General features: G+C 42.9%; 1 protein-coding gene across 1 annotated transcript in view; it reads left to right on the top strand.

Moving 5' to 3' along the window:
* LHFPL4 (LHFPL tetraspan subfamily member 4) overlaps positions 1–17,482 on the top strand; it is a 73,622-nt gene extending 56,140 nt beyond the window's left edge. The window contains exons 2-3 of the mRNA XM_070934341.1: positions 9,767–10,003; positions 17,418–17,482. Of these exons, the coding sequence (XP_070790442.1) occupies positions 9,767–10,003; positions 17,418–17,482 (302 nt within the window). The remainder of the gene's footprint in view (positions 1–9,766; positions 10,004–17,417) is intronic.
* The last annotated feature ends 3,945 nt before the right edge of the window (positions 17,483–21,427 follow it).

Raw genomic sequence — 21,427 nt, 5'->3', positions numbered from 1 at the left:
GTTGAGAGTCACGAATGAAAGCGAATATATGTGTCCCAGGATAATGTTACAGGATTCAATCTGGGTCGGTCACCGGGATTACAGTTTTAGTCTTCTGAGTATTTGGACTCATGCTGGAGCCCATCCTCAGGGAGCCCTGAAGATGGGCTCCAGCATGAGTCCAAATACTCAGAAGACTAAAACTCTGGTCCCGGTGAATGACCCAGATTGAATCTTGTACCTATTGAGAGTCGCTGGAACTCGTGATATAATGATGCCACCTAGGTGTAATGAGCTGTACCCATAACTACTCATGCATTCTGGCTCAACTGAAGATTTTAGGTAGTCTGTAGGAGCAGCCCTATATAGAGGAATGTATTCAATGGTGGGATTCAAACATTTTTACTATTGGTTCTGTGGGTGTGGCTTGGTGGGCATGGCGTGGCTTGGTGGGTGTGGCAGGGGAAGGATACTGCAAAATCTCCATTCCCTCCCCACTCCAGGGGAAGGATACTGCAAAATCCGCATTCCCTCCCCACTCCAGGGGAAGGATACTGCAAAATCTCCATTCTCTCCCCACCACAGGGGAAGGATACTGCAAAATCCCCTTCCCACTCCACTTCAGGGGAAGGATACTGCAAAATCTCCATTCCCACCTCACTCCAGGGGAAGGATACTGCAAAATCTCCATTCCCACCCCACTCCAGGGGAAGGTTACTGCAAAATCTCCATTCCCACCCCACTCCAGGGGAAGGATACTGCAAAATCTCCATTCCCACCCCACTCCAGGGGAAGGATATTGCAAAATCTCCATTCCCACTCCAGTCCAGGGGAAGGATATTGCAAAATCTCCATTCCCACCCCACTCCAGGGGAAGGATACTGCAAAAACTCCATCCCCTCCCCATCCCACTAACCTGCTTTCCAGATCCATTCTCCTGTGCAGGGCAACAAAAGAAGATCCAGCTGATCAACTGGGACTCGGGAGGCAGAGAATAGATCAGGTGGTATTTGCCAGCCAAAGGTGGTATTTGCCGGTTCTCCGACCTACTCAAAATTTCCGCGGCCAGTTTGCTAGAACCAGTCAGAACTGGCTGAAACCCACCTCTGAGTATATTACAATAACTCCAATTGGGTCTTGCTTGCTTCCTATGCCTCTGTCTCTTTAGAAAAGACTTTTAACAGAAGAAAAGGCTATGCCATTTTTATTTCATTAATTTCTTAAAACACTCCTTTTCCTAAAATAAAAAGAGGGTTGATAACGAGTGGGGTTTTTTGTTTTTTTTATAAGCCACAACAACTATTAATCTGCGGCACCTAATTTTTTTCTAGGCACTGTGCAAAAGCAGAGTAGAAGTCAATCCCTTGCTTGCTGGGCACAGGATGGGGTCTTGGAATGGGGGAACAAGAAAGGACAAGAATAACTTATAATTTTCCCTACTGAATGTTTTAAATAGCTTTAGCTTAGATTAAAAATAATAACTTGGTAATAATGCACATAAGGACCCAACCACAGATCTCTCTTCCTGGATATGGATTAATGGCCATTATGCCAGCTTCTATGGTTGATGGTGATTTTTTTAATCATCCGTGTGCTCCTTGAAAAAGGTGGAGAGGAGGATGTGTGAAGTGGGGGGGGGGTGTCAGAGAAATATAAAGTGTAGGCCCCCTTCTTTTTTCCCAGTCTCTCTAGAGTTGAGATGCCTTTCTCTGTTTTGGAGAGCTAACCTTTCCACACGCACCTTTATTATTTTTACAAATAACTCAAGGCAGGGAACATAGCCGATAGCAATAGCAATAGCACTTATATATACCGCTTCACGGTGCTTTACAGCCCTCTCTAAGCAGTTTATAGAGTCAGCCTCTTGCCCCCAACAATTTGGGTCCTCATTTTACCCACCTCGGAAGGATGGAAGGCTGAGTCAACCTTGAGCCTGGTGGGATTCGATCTGCCAAATTGCAGGCAGCCGGCAGTCAGCAGAAGTAGCCTGCAGTACTGCACTCTAACCACTGCGCCACCGCGGCTCCTTACCCTTCCTCCTCCTATTTCCCTCTCGACAACAACCCTGTGAGGTGTGTTGGACTGAGAGAGAGTGACTGACTCAAAGTCACTCAGCTGGCTTTCATGGCTAAGGTGGGACTTGAACTCACAGTCTCCTGGTGAGTAGCCTGGTGCCTTAACCACTTGACTAAACCGACTCTCTCAGAACAGACCTTTATTTTTTCTGTTTTGCATGCTCACTTTCACCTCTTGCTTCAGGAAACTGTGAATGTGCTTTTCAGGCCAGCTTGTTGGCCATAAACTCTCAGGGAATATGACAATTTTTTTCACACACACTCACACCCCAGCTTTTGAGAACCAATCTTGAGAAGGAACACTAAAAAATAGCACAAAAATGATGCACATAGGAGGAACAAAGGAGGCATGGAGAGATACTACAGTACGCCAAGTGGAATCATCAAGAAATCAAACTAAAGATGTTAAAAGCAAAGTATTACAGCACAAATATAACGGTTCAAAAAACTTTACCCAGAGTTCTTTACTGATGTAGGATTAACCTTTGTTAGATAACTGTAATAGCGATACAAATCTAAAATAATTTGCAACCAACAAAAAACAAATATCGAATTATAAATATACATTTTGTTATTATACAACTATTTAGAAACAAATAGTTGTTTCTAAACTATTACTAAACTAAACAAATTAAGATTATACAGATTCCATATATGTTGTAATGTGAAAGGTAAAAAGGGAAAAGTAGAAAACAAGACCAAGGAATTTATATCACAGGTAAAAACATTCTGAAAACTTGATCAGGTTGCTCAAAAGTCACTTTACCTATCTATCTTTGAAAAAAAACAGAAAACACACACCAAAAAAAAGCAAAAAACAGAACAGACTCATGTCAAACTCAGTTGTTGCTCAGCAGCACTTGTGGATGAGCCATTACTGTAAATCAAGTGTGGATTGGTATAATCTCCTGGCTGAGGAGGTTAGTAAAACCATGATGAGGAGTTTAAGTAAATTAACCCCAACTTCATGTCATCACTGCCTCTTCATCTGCCCTGCCTCCCTTTAAGATGTAGCACTTTCATTAAATGGCAGCTAAAAATCAAATGATTTTCCCAAGCCTCTATGGTTCATGGGCTCTTTAAGTTTAGAGAACAGGAGACGACGGATAAAGCACCAGAGTGCAAGATAAAAAGCAATAGATGTGAATTTATCAAGGAGAGATCCAACTTCGAGCTATGGAGAAATTTCCTGATAATGAGAGCAATTAATCAGTGGAACGACTTGCCTCCAGGGATTGAGGGTGCTCCAACAAATGGACGTTTTTAAAGAAGAGATTGGACAACCGTTTGTCTGAAATGGTATAGGGCAGGGGTGTCAAATTCAGGGCCCGGGGGCTGGATCTAGCCCGCAAGACTGCCCTGGAAACAGTGAAGGACTGGCCAGTGAAAATGGACCTTGGGAGTGCTGCACGCGGCCCTCGCGAACTCCATTTTCGCTGGTAGAATGTTGCAGGAGGCCATCGCAGCTGAAAATGGAGCTTGCGAGGGCCATGTGTGGCTTTCCCGAGCACTGTTTTCGGTGGCAGAAGGTTGTAGGAGGCCGTCGCAGGTGAAAACGGAGCTCAGGAGCCTGTTTTCGCTGGCAGAGCACTCGGGCCACCACAGGGGCCCCCCCACACCCACCCTGGCCACACCACACCAGCCCACAAACACAACCCTGATGTGGCCCTCAATGAAATTGAGTTTGACAGCCTGCTTGACTGGAAGACCTCTAAGGTCCCTTCCCAGTCTGTTATTCTGTTAGATAAGCTCTTGGTCAGCTAGCCAGTTTTGGTTGTCTAAAGCAGGGGTCTGCAACCTTAAACACTCAAAGAGCCATTTGGACCCATTTCCCACAGAAAAGAAAACACTGGGAACCACAAAACCCTTCCTGTGCCTGACTATTTCTTGAGTGGCCACAAAACTAGCATATGTGGTTGAATTAAACATTCTGTTTTCTTCTGAAACTTTTCTTTTCTTGGATTTATTCATGGTTGGCCTACCGGGGATTGGAAAGCTCAATAAATTGCGTGCCGGTGGGTGTCGCACATTGGTGGTTGTGACGCATATTTTGAGTGACAAGGAGCCACAGCAGAGGGGTGAAAGAGCCACATGCGGCTCCAGAGCCGCAGGTTGCTGATCCCTGGTCTAAAGACAGATTCTGAAGAGCAGTAGTTCTTATAGGTCGAACTGAGCCTAGTCCTGTAATTTTGTGGGCTGAACTATCCAAGATCCTGAAAATTGTTCATTCTAGAGGCAAACCCATCTCTTCCCCTTTGTGCATATAGTATTTTGAAGGGCTCAGCAAGGCAGGCTATGAGGTCATCTTTTAAGTGTTTTGTACTCTGCATTTTACCTTACCCTACTGTAAATGTAGCAGTTATAGGTCTAAGGAGCCTTGGTAGTACAGTGATCTAAAGCACCCTGTTATTAAGACCAGCTGCCTGCAATTACTGCAGGTTCGAATCTCGCCAGGCTCAAGATTGACTCAGCCTTCCATCCTTTCTAAGGTAGGTAAACTGAGGACCCAGTTGTGGGGGCAATAAGCTGACTTTGTATAAATATACAAAAGGATGAAGGCTATTGCTTAGCACATTGTAAGCCGCCCTGAGTCTCCGGAGAAGGGCGGCATATAAATCAAATAAAAAAATAAATAAATTCTTTTATAGATTCCAAATCTTAGGGCTAGAGCCACAAGGAATCTAGCCATCAGCAGTAGTTTAACTAAAGTTATGTTGGTGTGAACATTAGGCTACAGTATGATCAAGGAAAATGGGATAATATATATTGTACAATACAACATATAAAAAGGACAAGTGAAGAAGAGGAAGCCAAAGACTGAAGCCACTTTGTATTAAGTGATTGTGTTCCTTTCCATCAGACAGGACTTCCTCATGCAAGATATTGAAGTAGGCAGGTTTTACTTATCTACTTATTTAAAAAGGAAGGCTATAGGTGGCTTAGATTGGGGGAACCTGAAGTTTATCTTCTTTTGTTTGAACTTGTTTGTGTTGAGAAGTCAGAAGTTCCTAGTCTAATGAACTGTTAAAAACTATTTGAGACATGATTACTATGAGAAGCTCAGGTAAAATGCAATAGACAAACTGCCCAATGGTGAATTTTGTTTAATCTGAGGTTCACTAGGATTGGCATTTAGGGCTGTGAATTAGGATTTGGTTCCAGTGCTTAGTTATGCAACCTGTAAAGTAATGCAGGTAATCCTTGACTTACCACATTTCTTTAGTGACTGTTCAAAGTTACAACGGCACTGAAAAAAGCGATTTATGACCATTTTTCATATTTAAATGCTCTGTCACTGTCACTGAAGGCATTATAATTTACTGTCTCACCTAGGGAGATGGCGAAGGATGGAACCAAGAGAGAGAAGGAGTCAAAAGCTTCTTGGTCTGGTAGAACTGCTGTGGGACCTCGCGCGCCCATCTGGACACTGGGTTCTGCCTGTCCAGGGCTAATTTTGCTATGATTGTCAGAGAGACTGAATCAGTAAAACCTGTTTCTTATTATCTTTGTGTGTTGTTGATAAGAGAATATCAATCTTGTGGAATGTCAAGTCCTCCATGAGGTCAATAGTCCCACTGATATCCCCAAAGCGAAAATTTCAAGGATCTTTATGACAGCTCCCTTTCCCCATGGAGCACCATTGATGGGTTTCATTGCGGCATTTCTCTTCTACTGGCATAAGAAATATCCCTCTCTCCCCCTCTCCTCCTCCCTCCCTCCCTCCCCACTCTCTTTTTCATACACACACAAACCCTATCCATAGGAAAATCATTATTGGGATTTTCAATTCCCAAGTCAGCATCAAAGGGCTGCAGCTGGAGGTGCTGAGTTTCCAGCAGCAGTGGCAGGGGTGGGTTCTAAATTTTTTTACTACCGGTTCTGTGAGCGTGGCTTATTTTGTGGGTGTGGCTTGGAGGTCATGTGACTAGGTGGGTGTGGCTAGCTGGTCAGAGTCATTTCTGGAAGGTCCTCGCACTTATGACCGGTCCTCACACTTATGACCGGTCTTCGCACTTACGATTCGACTCATTTGTTTGCTTTTAACACTGATCAGCTGTAGGACGGCCCTTTGAAGCCCTGCGGCAAGAGTTTAAACAGTTTTTTTCCCTCTAGTCATCAGCTGGGACTCAGGAGGCAGCAATAGATTGGGGGTGGGACCAAATAAAAGGTAAGAATAACATGGGGGGGCGGGGGGGGAGAACCGGTTCGGTGACGTCATATCGTCACCGCTACCGGCTCGGCCGAACCGGACCGAACCGAACCGGGAGGAACCCACCACTGAGCGGTGGGTTTCACATTATGTTACTACTGGTTCAGCCCATGTGCGCTCCCTCGCTTCGTGAGTGCACTCACCAGGTTCACGCATGCGCCTGCCTTTCGTGCATGCACCCAGCCGCAAAAACATGCCTAAATAGGATGACATAGAGCCGGGGTGGGTGGGTCCACCCACAATTCTGCTACCGGTTCAGGTGAACCAGTCTGAACTGGCTGAATACCCCCTCTGGTTCCCAGAGCCATGAAAACAGGAATTCACAGCAAAGGATTTGCAGAGAGACTCCAGGTAGCTCCACCATCAAAGCCCCAAGAGCAAGAAATTGTGTTAAAGAGCATTATTTGAACTAAGAACTATGTTTAAATGTTAAATTGCTATATTTCTAGAATTAAAAAGATAGGATTTAAATTTGATAAAGTAATAATGGAATAAAGATTTAATGAGCATAATGAAATATAAATACGTTTGAATTGTATTGTTTATAGTGAGGATTTAGGGTAAGAATGGTTGCATTATGAGTTATTAATTGAATTAAGAATTAAGGTGGGTTAATAGAAGGGTTATTGTTTCGATTAAGTAAATATGTGTTCATTTTTTTTCTAAGATTGTATTAGTTGTATATGTGATCTAAGATTTAGAAATAAGTGCTATGGCAAAACAGAATAGATAAAATTTTGTTAAAGATTTTGTTAAAAATTGAACAAAGTGATGACCGGATCAAAGCTCTGTTCCGAAAGGATGTAATTTGTATGTTTAGAAAAAAAATTAAAAAAAAAACTTTTTGCAAAAAAAAAAAAAGCCCCAAGAGCAGCGGAGCTTCAGAGGCCCCAACAGAAAAAAATATTGACTATGCTGACCAGGAGCTGTCAAATTGATTTGTTGGTGGCCTGATCTTAGCAGCTTCCTTTTTGTTCTTGACCAAGCAGTTCATGCTGAGACTGAGTTCTTGTCAAACACGAAGGAAGGAAGGAAGGAAGGAAGGAAGGAAGGAAGGAAGGAAGGAAGGAAGGAAGGAAGGAAGGAAGGAAGGGAGACTCTGTTGTGTTTCATTTTTACATTAGATTCAGGAGTGTCAAACTGGCGGCCCACAGGCCGGATGCGTCACATGCAGGCCACGGCCACCCCAGCTCCGCGAAGGCAAAAAACATTGTGATATGTCGTGTGACACGACACGGCAAGTTTGACACCTGTGCACTAGAACAAACTAGCCTGAGCAAGGAGCTTCAATCAATTGCTCTCCAAATGAATTACCGTATTTTTCGCAGTATAAGACACATCTTTTTCCCCCAAAAAAGAAGGTGAAAATCTGGGTGCGTCTTATACTCTGAATGTAGCCCCGCCCAGCTTCTCAAACGGAGGTTTCAGAGGCTGAAAAAAGCATCAGAAACAAAGCTTCAGAAAAGAAGCCCCCAAACAGAGCTTCAGAAAAGAAGCCTCCAAACAGAGCTTCAGAGGCTTTTTTTCTGAAGCTCTGTTTCGGAGGCTTTCAGAGGCAGAAAAAAAGGTTTTTTCTGAAACGGAGTTTCAGAAGTTTCAGAGGCAGAAAAAAAAGCAAAAAAAAGCAAGGCACAGAGCTCACAATCAAGGAACCTGTTGCTAAAATTCACCTCTGGGAACAGCTGATTGGGGGTATTCCGGGAGGCTGATCCACCTGCCAATCAGCTTTTTTTTTATTTTCCTCCCCAAAAACTAAGGTGCGTCTTATATTTCGGTGCATCTTATACTCCAAAAAATATGGTACCAACCATCTCTCCTCCCTTCCCTGGGGCAGGACAGGAGGCCAGTCTTATGGCCAGGCTTCACTAGGTGGTTGTGGTGTGTAAGGGCACATGAGTAATTGCCAGTTATGTGGGAAAATGGGTAAGGGCACCTCAGCTTCAATGAAGTAAAACAGTGTTTCTCAGCCTTGGTAACTTTAAGATGTACGATTGGCTGGTGGTACTTTTGTCAATGCCAATTAACTATTATGATTACTTTTCAAGGAATTTAAATTTCATTACTTTAAAGGCAAACTTTGAAACATGGGAGTGATGCTTGAGGTAACTCAAGTGGCCTTCAGATGAGGCACACTGCAAGTCTCCAGACTTTGTGCCAGTTGGTTATGCTGGCTGAGAGCGATATCTCTTATGGTCCAGCATCTTGAAAGCCAACAGGTCGAGGGAGACTAGGTTGGGATGAAGGGGAAATGAATATCATTGTCAGCTGTCCAGTTGGCAAATCCAGAAAAAGAAACCTCCTGGGACGTTATTTTACCAAGAATATAAACTTTACTGAATAAATCCACATTGGCACAGAAGATGTGAAATCAGCTCTGGGTTTCCCGCACAAACACACACATAGTTCATTTCCCCTTTCCCCACGGGCCACTCACAGTCCATTACATCCACCAATCACTTCTGTCCATTTTATTTTGGGAACCAGTCAATCATGCTGTGGCATCTGCTCTGGGTGTCCTTGAGGGAGGGAACATTGTCTCAGGGGAACCAATGATGCTTGGATGCACTCCAATCCACCTCCACCCCCCATTCTTTGTCAAGCTGTAAGCAAAGTGGAATATAGGTGAAAGTTCAAGTCAGTCTTGACAATTGTGCAATATCCATCACCACCACCATGAATTGAATACATGTCACATTTGCATGGAAAATGCATTGAATGTTCACAATGGAATCCTTGGGGAATAAAAATTTCTTTCAATAGAAGAGAATATTTGTAGCTCAGGTTGAACTGTGGAGTCCTGCAATTCGTATCTGTTTTCTGTTGCTGCTCTCTGAGATTGGTTGTTTGCTTGCAGTCATTTTATTACCTCACTAGTTAATGTCTTCAGGGCTGGAGGGAGAAAGGTTAGAACTATTTTAAGTACAGACTTTGGTTTTTATTTTTAGGAATTGTTAAGGAATTCGCAGAGTAGCAAGGGTGTGCACATGAAAGCGATTGAGAGTAGTTACAAATAAACACAGTCACCACACAGATACACTGAGTTGTGTTTACTTTCAGGAAATAGTAAGGCATAGTCCAATAAACAGTCCAGGTCATACACATATAAAGCAGGAGATAGCCAAAACGATAGTCCAGGGATAATCCAATAACAAAGTCGTCTTACCAGTCATCATAGTCATTTACAATAAACAGTTCTTCTGGATTTGCAAACAGTAGCATGCAGAGATATCAGAGAGCAAGAGCAGCAAAGAGAACAAACCATTTTTTCTAGCTCCCTCTTAAGGAGATTGGCTACAGAGCTAACCAATCAGGACACAGTATGATGCAATACAGCAGTCTTAAAGCTACATTGATGGTTTATATATTGCCAACCCAACAAGTTAGGTAATAGTCATTTCCTAACAGGGATGCCGTGCGAGATTCCCTTCCATCTGCAATCAGCTGATGTGAGCACTGCCTGGTTAACAATCTGCCTTCCTTCCTTCCTCTTTTCTTTGTCCAGCTCTCTGCCTGGTGCTGGGCTGCATGATATTCCCAGATGGCTGGGACTCAGAGACCATCAGGGACATGTGCGGGGAGAAGACAGGGAAGTACTCATTGGGCGACTGCTCCGTGCGCTGGGCTTATATCTTAGCCATCATTGGCATCTTGAATGCCCTTATCCTCTCCTTCCTGGCCTTCGTCCTTGGCAACCGGCAGAACGACCTGCTTCACGAAGAGCTCAAAACAGAGAACAAAGGTGAGTGCTCTCGGCTTTGCATACAGAAACACTACAGAGACCAAGCTCCCCCTTGTCCATTCTGCATGCGGTTGAGGCCCTGGTCCAGCATTCATTATCTCAAATATACTGTTTCCCCGAAAATAAGACCCAACCGGAAAATAAGTCCTAACATGATTTTTTCAGGATGCTCATAATATAAGCTCTACCCCCAAAATAAGCCCCAGTTAAGATTGTCAGCCAGATGGATGTATTTAGTACCGTATTTCCCTAAAAATAAGATCTAACCAGAAAATAAGCCCTAATGCGTCTTTTGGAGCAAAAATTAATATAAGACCGGGTCTTATTTTCGGGGAAACACGGTAACTACAATAGGGTGCCTTCCTATTTAATGCAGAAATGCATGTCTGGATAATGGAAAAACTTAGAAAGGTGCCTGAAATTACAGGCATTTAACCCAATGCTAGGGAACAATGTTAGAATTCTGTACAAGTAGTCTTCGACTTACAACAGTTCATTTAGTGACCGTTCAAAGTGAAAAAAGTGACACGACTGTTTTTCACACTTACAACCCTTGTAGAATCCCCATGGTCCCATGATTTACATTTGAATGCTCGGCAATTGACTCACATTTATGATAGTGTGTGCAGGAGTCATGTGATCCCCTTTTGCAACCGTCTGACAAGCAACGTCAATGGGGAAGCTAGATTCACTTAACAACCATGTTATTAATTTAGCAACTGCAGTGATTCACTTAAAAAGTGTGGCAAGAACAGTCATAAGATGGGGCAAAATTCATTTAACGAATTTCTGACTTAACTTGAATCTTGGGCTCAATTGTGGTTGTAAGTTGAGGACTACCTGTATATTCAAATTTTACTTTGGGAAAAACATAAGGCTTTAGCAGGCATGAATAGAGGATGACATTGATTCAGGATCCAAGCGGCCCTCCCCATTGATTCCTTCATTCCTGAAGTTTGGATGACATTTTTGCCCACCCAATCTTCAGTTTGCAAAAAAAAGGGGGAACTATTGGGAGGTTATATCACTTTCCTTTATTATTGCATTTATGCTCCACCTTTCTGTTTGTTTCATATCACTAAGCGGCTTATGACAATAACAAATCTAAAGTTTTAAAAAAAAACCAGTATGAATATAATTGAAATACATATTCAAGTAAAATCAGCCACAAATGATTGAGCTATCGTTGTTGTTGTTGTTGTTGTTAGTGTATGGCATTGTTATGCTAGCCAGAAGACCACAATGCTATTGCAGAGTAGTAGTTTGGCTTGCCAAGGTACCAGCCCTGTTAGAGGACATGCTTGCATGCTTCCTAAGGTGTGCCACAGGAGAGCAATCTGCCTTCGCACCAGAGAGAAAGATGAGCAGCTCTTCCCGCAATGTCACCCGAGACCCCCCCATCCCTTCCCGGAGCTGCCTTGCAAGTGGGCATGGCCACCAGGAAGGTTCAAAGTGGTCAGGAATCTGACTGCCCGCACAGAGTATCAACTCGTCTCCCTGCCAAAGTGGTATCTATCTATCCACTTGCACAGAACATGCTTTTAAACTCTTAGGATAGACAGAAGCTGAGGTGAGTAACAGGAGCTCACCCTGTTACGCTACACAGTGCTTGGGCTGAAACCACCGGAGCCGAGACTAGCATCATTAAGTCACTGAGCCACAGCGCATCTTAGTAAGCCATTAATTTCATGGCAAAGCTGACCTCCTAAATACTGGGAGCCAAACAACTCTTCTATGGCTTGGAAGCCAGATAAGAGAAGGCCATTCTGCAGGGTCAACCTTCTGCCAACATTAGCTTCTACGGAAGAGTTCCCCTTGCTGTACTGAATCACTGTGCATCTTCATACGAGGAGAGGCTGTTCAGCAGATAATCAGATTCCCAACCATTTAGGGCTTTAATCCAATATTTTAAGTATCACAACCCTATCCAGTTCATTGCACAAACTTTCTCTGCCCCCCACTCCAAATGAATTATTTTGACAACCAAGTTGTATTGGCAAACCCATCAACTTCTGCCCCACCATCCCTGCTATCACAAAAAGGATTTTATCCTATAGGATATCTAAAAGGATTTTAAGATGTTATATTATAGGATATCTAAAAGGATTTATCTTATAGGATTTTATCTAAAAGGATTTTTATTTTATAGGATTCTCTGGTAAGATAAAACCACATTTCCTGTGCATCTTTTCTTTCTTTTTTTTTTAGTATAAATTTTAATAAACATTAAACTAGTGGCCTCTAGTTTATGGGCAGCATCCAAATCTAACCAATACATTTTAGAGAGAACAAAAAAAAAACCCATCACAAATTAATACTGAAATAAATAAGACAAAGAAAGAGAAGGCAAAGTACAGGAAAAAATGATTTTAAAAAATAGAAAGGAGAAGCTTCTGATTTCCTTTGAATTAGGATAGTTTCAAAATTGTCCCTTACACCAGGGATGAAATCTACTTACCTTCCCTACCGGTTCGGAAGTGCATGCGCTACGTCACGTACACATCTTCACATGCACAAACCCTTCTGTGCATGCGCAGAGGGTAAAAAACAGGTTACTTCCTGGTTAAAACCAGGAAGTAACGACAACCAGGCGGGTGGGCGGAGCCTCACGCTGCGGTCGCTACCGGTACTCCGAACCACCCGCCACCATCGCTACCGGTTTAGCAGTACCGGTAGCATTTCACCCCTGCCTTACACTATGATTACAAAAAGATCACAGGATTGAAAGGATTAAATTTTACATTTTGTTCTAGCCTTAAAAGGGAAGGTACCATTGGTATTTCTCACCAGAGAAATTGTCTGGAATCTATAAAGATATTTCAAATCTTTGCTGGAAATATGAACGACATGAAAGGACATTTTACAGAGGGCATGTGAAAAAGACAAATCAGATTATTTTAAAAACTAATGTACAACTTTTGGGACAAATGAATAGATTTGTTCTTATATATATGACAATTGCAGCGGGATTACTATATTCTCAAAAGAGGAAAAGTTTGACACTACCCACAATAGAGGAATAGTTGGGGAAGTAGATGGAGCTGGCAGAGATGGGTAAATTGACTTCTTTGCTTGGGGAAAAAAACCCCACAATATTGTATCTACATTTATTGGATGGAAACTCTTTCTAGACTTCTTTCATGAAAAGGAAAAAAAAATGCACTTATGATTTTGATGGTTTTGATGAAAAGAATGGATAGTAGAAACATCTTTTCTTTTCTTGCGGTGCTCGAAGTTGCATCTCACTTGGAGGAGCAGATAAAAGTGTTAGATAATGAATAGAGAAGTCCAGATTCAAATGCTCATTAAGCATTTGAAGCTGCCTGGGTGACATTAGGTGAGTCCTATTCTCTCTCTCACCCCCACACCTCCCCGCCCGAGAGGAAATGTAGACACTCCCTGCCTTTCTTCCCCGGATCCTGCCAAGTCTTAGATGAAAGCCAGAGAATCAAAGGTGCCTAATTGGAAATTTAATTAATCAGAATAAATCTCCTGGACTCTGGGTTCGCTCCATCTGTTTATATTAAGGAAAGGCAGACTTGCCAGCAAGAACCAAATGCTGAAACAGCAAGAAATAACGATGGGAAGAAATTAAAAAACAAAACAAAACACAAACAAATCCCCTTTCCATTCATATGTGGAAAGACAGCCAGAGAAAATTCTCTATGCAGTCTATCTGGGCCATTACAGGTCAAAGGTCTGTCTATACCAGTATTCATTGTTACGCCACTGCTAACCAGATGTACTAACCGTATATTCCACTTTGTAAACTCATAATCGTGATATGATTGGGGCAACAAGCCAATTCCTACTTGACGCTTGCCAACTGCTGTTATTTAAGGACAGCTTCTTTAAATACAGGTAAATCCTCTATTTAAGAACCCCGGATTCTTATATTTTATCAGAGGGAAGAAAAACTTCCCTGATTATCCAATACGTTTAAGGAGAAACTTCCTAACAGTGAGGAAAATTAACCGGTGGAACAACTTGCCTCCAGAAATCATGGATGCTCCATCACTGGATGTTTTTTAAGTAGAGTCTAGACCAGGCCTGGTGGCCTGCAGGCCACATGGGTCATGCACAGGCCACACCCACCCCGGCTCCACAAAGGCAAAAAATGTCGCGATATGTCACAATTAGTCATGTGACGCGATCGAGTTTGATACCCGTGGTCTACACAGTCACTTATCTGAAATAGTATAGGTTCTCCTGCCTGAGCAGGGGGCTGGACTAGAGGACCTCCAAAGTCCCTTCCAGCTTATCCTATCCTATCCTATCCTATCCTATCCTATCCTATCCTATCCTATCCTATCCTATCCTATCCTATTTATTATTATTTATTTATTGGTTCGATTTATATGCCCCCCTTCTCCGGAGACTCAAGGCGGCTTACAATGCATTAAACAATAGCCTTCATACTTTTGTATATACCTGCTTAGTAGGGCTTCCCCCCCCCCAAGCGGTGTTCTTTTTTATGCAAAGTCAGCTTATTGCCCCCACAATCCGGGTCCTCATTTTGCTTACCTCGGAAGGATGGAAGGCTGAGTCAACCTTGAGCCTGGTGAGATTTGAACTTGCAGTAATTGCAGACAGCTGGTGCTACTTAACAGCACTTTAGTCTGTTGCGCCACCAAGGCCATCCTATCCTATCCTATCCTATCCTATCCTATCCTATCCTATTCCTATTCCTATTCCTATTCCTATTCCATTCCATCCCATCCCATCCTATTCTGTGATTTTATATACTATATCACCCCACCCACTTTTAATTCAAGCTCCAAATACTGTCACCTCTTCAGGGTGGAGCTATTTGTGCTCCCTCTGTTCAAAGGTTAGGGATGGAGACGCAGATGGTTGGTGCCTGAGAGCCCATAAACAGCAAGGTGCTTGTAAGTCCCCATCCAAAGGATAAACTCATGTCTAAGGCAAGCCATGCTGCTGATCTTTTTTTAGAAACTTCCACAAATGCCACTCCCCACCCCCCACCCCAAATAAAATAGCCTGATGTCGACTGGCAGGTTTTCAACCATTGCCTTCTGCAGTTAGTTGGCAGCCGTGATTTATTCCTATGCTTTGCAAAACTTTCACTACTGCAGATTCAATTACTGTTAAATTCACACCTAAAACAGCCCACTGAAGAGCTGGCAATTCTGTCTAGTCCATCTGTATTCAATTTTAGGCAGCAATGGTGGAGAGAGAGAAAGAGAGAGAGCTTTATGGGCTCCTTTAACACACACACAAAAAAAGCATCAGTTTTAGAAGAATAAAACGGCAAAAGGAGTCATGAAAGAATGGCGAGCTGCTGCTGAAACCCTGCCTCATTTTTAAGGACTTTAAGGATAATTCAGGGCCCCTGCTCAAATTGTAGATGAAAAACAGTCCTCATCTAATAGCGCATTAAGAGAACACTAAACTAAATGAGACACTGTGGTCTTCAAAGACATTTGTGAGGAAGCGCATGCATCCCATTAAAACCACAGCCCTTGCTTCTGAATCATTAGCAATAGCAGTAGCACTGAGGCTTATATAGACTTAGACTAACTTTATTGTCACTTTAAATGTACACTAATCGGCATGCGTTAAAATGAAAATCCGTTGCATACAGCTCTCCAAAGGTCACCACCTCCAATATACACTACATAAACCTGACCAAATAAATGACTAAATAAATAAATACAAAATTATGTCTATACCCACGAACCCACATATATTATACGACACAGGGAAGCAACACAGTCTAGTCGGGATGTAAAGTAGTGGCCATAATTGTGGAAACCTTTTGGGGAAAGTGCATTTTTGAGGTTTGATGGCTAATAACACCCCTTTTGGTGGGGGGGGTCAAGATAATCATATTCCACTGGTGGAATGGCCTGGGAATAGCCCAGACTTTAACCCAATTGAAAATCAATGGAGCTGACTAAAGAAACTTGTTAGTCAGAAGCAACCCAGCAATAAAACCAAGTTAATGGAAGCAATCATCCAATCTTGGTTTCACATTATAACAGCTGCAGAACTAAAAGACTTGGTTCGCTCCATGGGAAGACGTTGTAAGGCTGTAATTCATGCTAAAGGTTACCCAACTAATTATTAACTGACATGGTGACAATTTTTGTATATCTCGTTTTTTCTACATGTTTCTCTTTTCTTCTTTATACTTTAACTGCTACTCTAATAGCAAATCCTTCATAAAACTTATTGCATTACATTCTTAATTAAATTATCTTTCCATTGATATATAAATTTATGGTACTACTAAAAAAAAAAAGTGGTGTTATTAGCTGGTTTTAGAAAACACACTTTTCCCAAAAGGTTTCCACAATTTTGGTCACTACTGTATATACTGCTTCATACTGCTTTAAGCCCTCTCTAAGCAGTTTACAGAATCAGCACATTGCCCCCAACAATCTGGGTCCTCATTTTACCGACCTCGGAAGGATGGAAGGCTGAGACAACCTTGAACTGGTTAGGATTGAACTCCTGGCAGTCAGCAGAGAGTTAGCCTGCAATACTATATGTATGTATGTAAAGAAAGAAGTAGACATCCTACGAGCTCCGGAACTTAAAATTTTAAAATTTTAAGTTTCGGAGCTCGCAGGATGTCTGCTTCTTTCTTTACTAATATACCTGGAACTCATATTTTTAGAATGTATGTATGTATGTATGTATGTATCAGTGGTGGGTTACTACCGGTTCACCCCTGGTTCGGGAGAATCAACCGGTAGCAGCGGTGGCAGGAGGCTCCGCCCACCCACCCGGATGTCATCAAATAGGATCTGCGCATGCGCAGAAGTGAGCAAACCAGTAGGAAAGGTAGGTGAAACCCATCCCAGGTATGTATGTATGTATGTATGTATGTATGTATGTATGTATGTTTTCTGAGGTTTTCGCGGGTGTTTGTATGTAGGTCTTTGATTATTCGGGTTTTCTCCCGCATAAAATTGGAAGTGTCTTGGCGACGTTTCGACGAAGTCTCATTCATCATCTTCAGGCTGGTGTTTTTGGCTTCGTGCTTCTAGGAGCAAATCATGTTTGTCATGTTTATGTAGTGTATATATTGGAGGTGGTGACCTTTTTGAGAGCTGTATGGAACGAATTTTCATTTTCATATATGCCGATTAGTGTACATTCAAAGTGACAATGAAGTTATTAATCTATTCTATTCTACCGCATTCTAACCACTGTGCCACCAGGGCTCTTTACTGTTTAGGATTTGATTGAACATCATTGGCACCAAACGATCCAAGATGCCACCCTCCTGGCTACCTTTTCAGGTTACACACAACATTCAATGCACACTTCTAGCCTATTTAGAATCCACCCAAATAGGCCCAAGCTAGGCCCAAGACAGTGGTAGGAAAATTGGGCAACACGGACCATAATCCTAACTTTCTTTTTTTTTTAATATTTTCAACAGATTTTGTTGGCACTGCGGTAAGTTCTCTGTGTTGGTGTGGCCTCACTGACGTCCTGTGTTCCTAGAGGCCTATTCTAGTTTTGTCTTGTCCTAGTTCACCAGTGTGTAATTGTGTTAGGAGGATGTTGTGTTGTCGTTGATCAAATCCTTTTGGGGAGGAAGAGGATTGGGGTGCAGAGAGGAAATGTAGACCCCCACATTTATGTTATCAAGCGCTCTTGTCTACCTCAGTCCTCTTTCTGGGGAAAATGTTTCATTATATATATAGGAACATTCATCTCTCTTCAACCAATTGTGCAAGAGTGCAGAGAAGAGCAACAAAGATGATTAGGGGACTGGAGGTTAAAACATACGAAGAACAGTTGCAGGAACCATTGTTCTTGAATGTTATGACCTTTGCTGTGTCCAAAAGGTCATGAAGATCCCCTTTTGCGACCTTCTGACTAGCAACGGCAATGGGGAAGGCAGATTCACTGAACACCCAGGTTGCTAACTTATCAATGGCAATGAGTCACTTAACAACCGAGGCAAGAAAGGCCATAAAATGGGGCAAAACTCACTTAAGAAATGTCTCGCTTACTTAACATAATCTTTGGGCTCAGTTGTGGTTGTAAGTCGAGGACTCCCATACCTGCACTCACAACCTCACAATAACAGTCCTGAATATTTCATTTATATCATCCTCAAGAGCCTTGAGTCTGTGTTCCTCTGTCTGCCTTTGGCTAAGAATCTTAGACTCATAGAACATCACTTCTCTTTTGTGTCAAATCTGCTCTGCTACTTTCCCTCGCTTGGCTCCTGGGAAGCCAGGAGAAAACCAGCCAAGAAACAAACAGACTCACCTAGAGTGCTAAGGGACATTTGCTTGCCAAACTACTCCAATATTCTGTTGTTATGCTTGGGGGGGGAAAAAGAGAAGATGGTACAGTCATTTTTTAGATTTCTTAAGGAGGGCCTTTAGGGCTTTGTAATAGCTTTCTGATCCCGATGGTGTACCCAGGGAATAAAAATCCATGTTCTCCAGCCCGGTCCTCAAGATTTAAAGTGCCTCCAGCCAACCCAACCCACAATAGCAATAGCAATAGACTATGGAAAGGGAATTGAAGTGAATACTTTATTTGGCCAAGTGTCTCCAGTACAGGAACTCTCAGTATACATGCAAACCAACAGAATAATAATGTTCATGATACCAATAAAAGGGGGCGTATAGAAAATAATAAGAAGGCTACATAATGATATTACAACTACACCACATGGGTAAGTACACATAGACTTTAGGCAGCACTGTGAGAATTAGGTGTTCAGCAGATTGATGGCACAAGGGAAAAAACTGTCCCAGGGTCTAGTTGTTTTGGCATATAATGCCCTATAGCAATAGCACTTAGACTTATATACGGCTTCACAGTGCTTTTACAGCCGTCTCTAAGCAGTTTACAGAGTGAGCCTATTGCCCCCAATAATCTGGGTCCTCATTTTACCCACCTCGGAAGGATGGAAGGCTGAGTAAACCTTGAGCCTGGTGAGATTTGATCTGCCAAATTGCAGGCAGCCGGCAGTCAGCAGAAGTAGCCTGCAGTACTGCATTCTAACCACTGCGCCACCTTGGCTCTTACGATATTCACAGATTCTGTAACGTGTTGCAAAGATCATCCTGTATGTTATATGTATAATTATAAATAATTAAGCAGAACACAGGCAGTCCTTTCCCGATTTTCTGCCACGATGGAGTACAGGTAGTCCTCGACTTACAACAGTTCATTTAGCGACCATCCAAAGTCACATCACTAAAAAGGTGACTTATGACCACTTTTCACACTTATGACCCTCACAACATCCCCATGGTCATGGGATCAAAATTCAGACGCTTGGCGACTGACTCATATTTATGATGATTGCAGTGTCCCGGGGTCATCTGATTCGTCTAACAACCATTTTACTAACTTAATAACTGCAGTGATTTGCCTAACAACGGTGGCTAGGAAGGTCGTAAAATGGGGCAAAATTCACTTAGCAAACTTCTCGCTTAGCAACAGAAATGTGGGGGTCAGTTGTAGTCGTAGGTCGAGGACTACCTCTATTCTTCCTTCATCTGAGTGGGAGCTGCTCAGAGAGATTATAATAAAGGATTCCAGAAGAAGAGAGCTTCCTGGTTTGAATGGGTGGGAATGCGACATCAACCTGCAGTTAAGATTGCAGGAAGAGACCCGTTTTCGAGGCCTGAGAGGCAGTTTCCCTTTTGTGATTGGAGCTTCAGTCTCCAAGGCCATGCATAGTCAATGAATCTGATTGCAGGCACAGAATAACATCATTAATTTCAGCTTCATCCAAAAGAAGAGAAAGAATGAACTCATGCATACGATAGGTTCTGGAAGTCTTACCAATTCCTTTGGCAGCAGTGGCCGTAGGAGGAGTCTGTATCTTCTTCGGTGTAATGAAGCAATAAATTGCATGTGTGTGTGTGAGAGAGAGAGAGACAGAGAGAGAGAGATTCATCCCAATGTCCAATCAGGGAATGTCCATATATGTTGCATGCGTGTGCATGATTCAGGAGTGATGCTTATGGGTTGCTTCTGTATTTCTGTTTTCCCCTCATGTTGCAACCATGCATGTATATGTACAACGAGAAGCATAGAGTGGCTGCATACTCTCTGCTCTGGGTCATGTGACCAGAAAGGAAGAGAGCTTACAACGGAGACATCGGTAACAGCCACAAGCCACCGCCCAATTGCCTCTCCCATGGGGATACATACATTGAGGGTTTTTTTTTTTTCCTGGATTTTTTTTTTCAAACCCTCTCAGCATCCAAGCCATTTTTTAACTCGTCTTGCGTCTTCTCTCATACCATGTTTGTTTTGAGAGGGTTAGTCTGCTGGTGGGCAGAGAAACCACACAATTTACTCTCCAAAGTTCAGCTGGGTCACAAAGAGTAACAACCCCAGGTCCCCAAATAATAAAACTTGACAGGCCCAATGAAAACAAAACCTCAAAGCAAGAGAGGACTATGGTTCCAGCTTGCTCTCCCCTTTGTATAATGGCCGGAAGGAAAACCTCACAAACGTTGCATAATTTTTTTAAATTTACACACTACGGTACTACCATGTATGGAAACCAGCATTTCCTGAATCAATTAGGGTTAGGTTGTTGTAGAGCAGGGGTGTCAAACTCGATTTCATTGAGGGCCAGATCAGGATTGTGTTTGACCTTGGGGGGGCCAGGGGGGGCAGCTTGACATCACTCGTGTGGGGCACCTGTGGTGGCCAAGTCGTAAGGCAGGACTTCCCTCAGACCCTCCCTCACTCTCATAATCTCCTTCCTTCCTTCCTTCCTTCCTTCCTTCCTTCCTTCCTTCCTTCCTTCCTTCCTTCCTTCCTTCTTTTTTCCTTCCCTCTTCATTCTCCTTTCTTCTTTCTTCCCCTCTTTCCTTCTTTTTCCTTCCTTGCTCTCTTCCCATCTTCCCTTCTTTGTCTCTCCTCTTTCCTTCTCTCTTTTCCTGTCCCATCTTGCATACTCAAATGCAAAAGGGGAAACATTTCTCCTTTTGTTTCGTTTTTAGTTTGTTTTGGCTAGCCCTCTGCCAGCGGCACTCCCGGGCTCCCATTTTCGCTGGCAGACGCACCGTGGGCTGGTCCCTTTGCTGTTTCCAGGGCCAGTTCTGAGCACTCCACGGGCCAGTTTCGGCCCACGGGCCTTGAGTTTGACACCCCTGTGGTAGAGTTCTTGTGGTCCCTGCTTTTCCTCACCTCTGTGCAGTTTATATACACTGAACCCTGTACAACTGTGCTGTTTTGCAGAAAGCATTGATTTTTATTTTTTGTTTTTTATTTTTTTTACTGATGAATGTTTTCTTCTTCACAGAGGATATAATGTAGAAGAGGCAGGAAGCCCCTTTTCACTGGTACCTGGACTGGACTCTCATCCTTCCCACCTCATCTCCCTCATGGCCTTTCTTTTGCGGCTGCCAACCAGGGGGGAAACCCCGTCCCACTCCACGGTCTCCGAATTCGCCGACC

The sequence above is a fragment of the Pituophis catenifer genome, unplaced genomic scaffold (genome assembly GCF_029215685.1).
Source record: "Pituophis catenifer annectens isolate HBS135680 unplaced genomic scaffold, rPitCat1.0.hap2 SCAF_2, whole genome shotgun sequence".
NCBI classification, from domain to species: Eukaryota; Metazoa; Chordata; class Lepidosauria; order Squamata; family Colubridae; genus Pituophis; species Pituophis catenifer.
The sequence above is the reverse complement of the archived record's forward strand: the minus strand, read 5'-3'. Positions and strand labels throughout refer to the sequence as shown.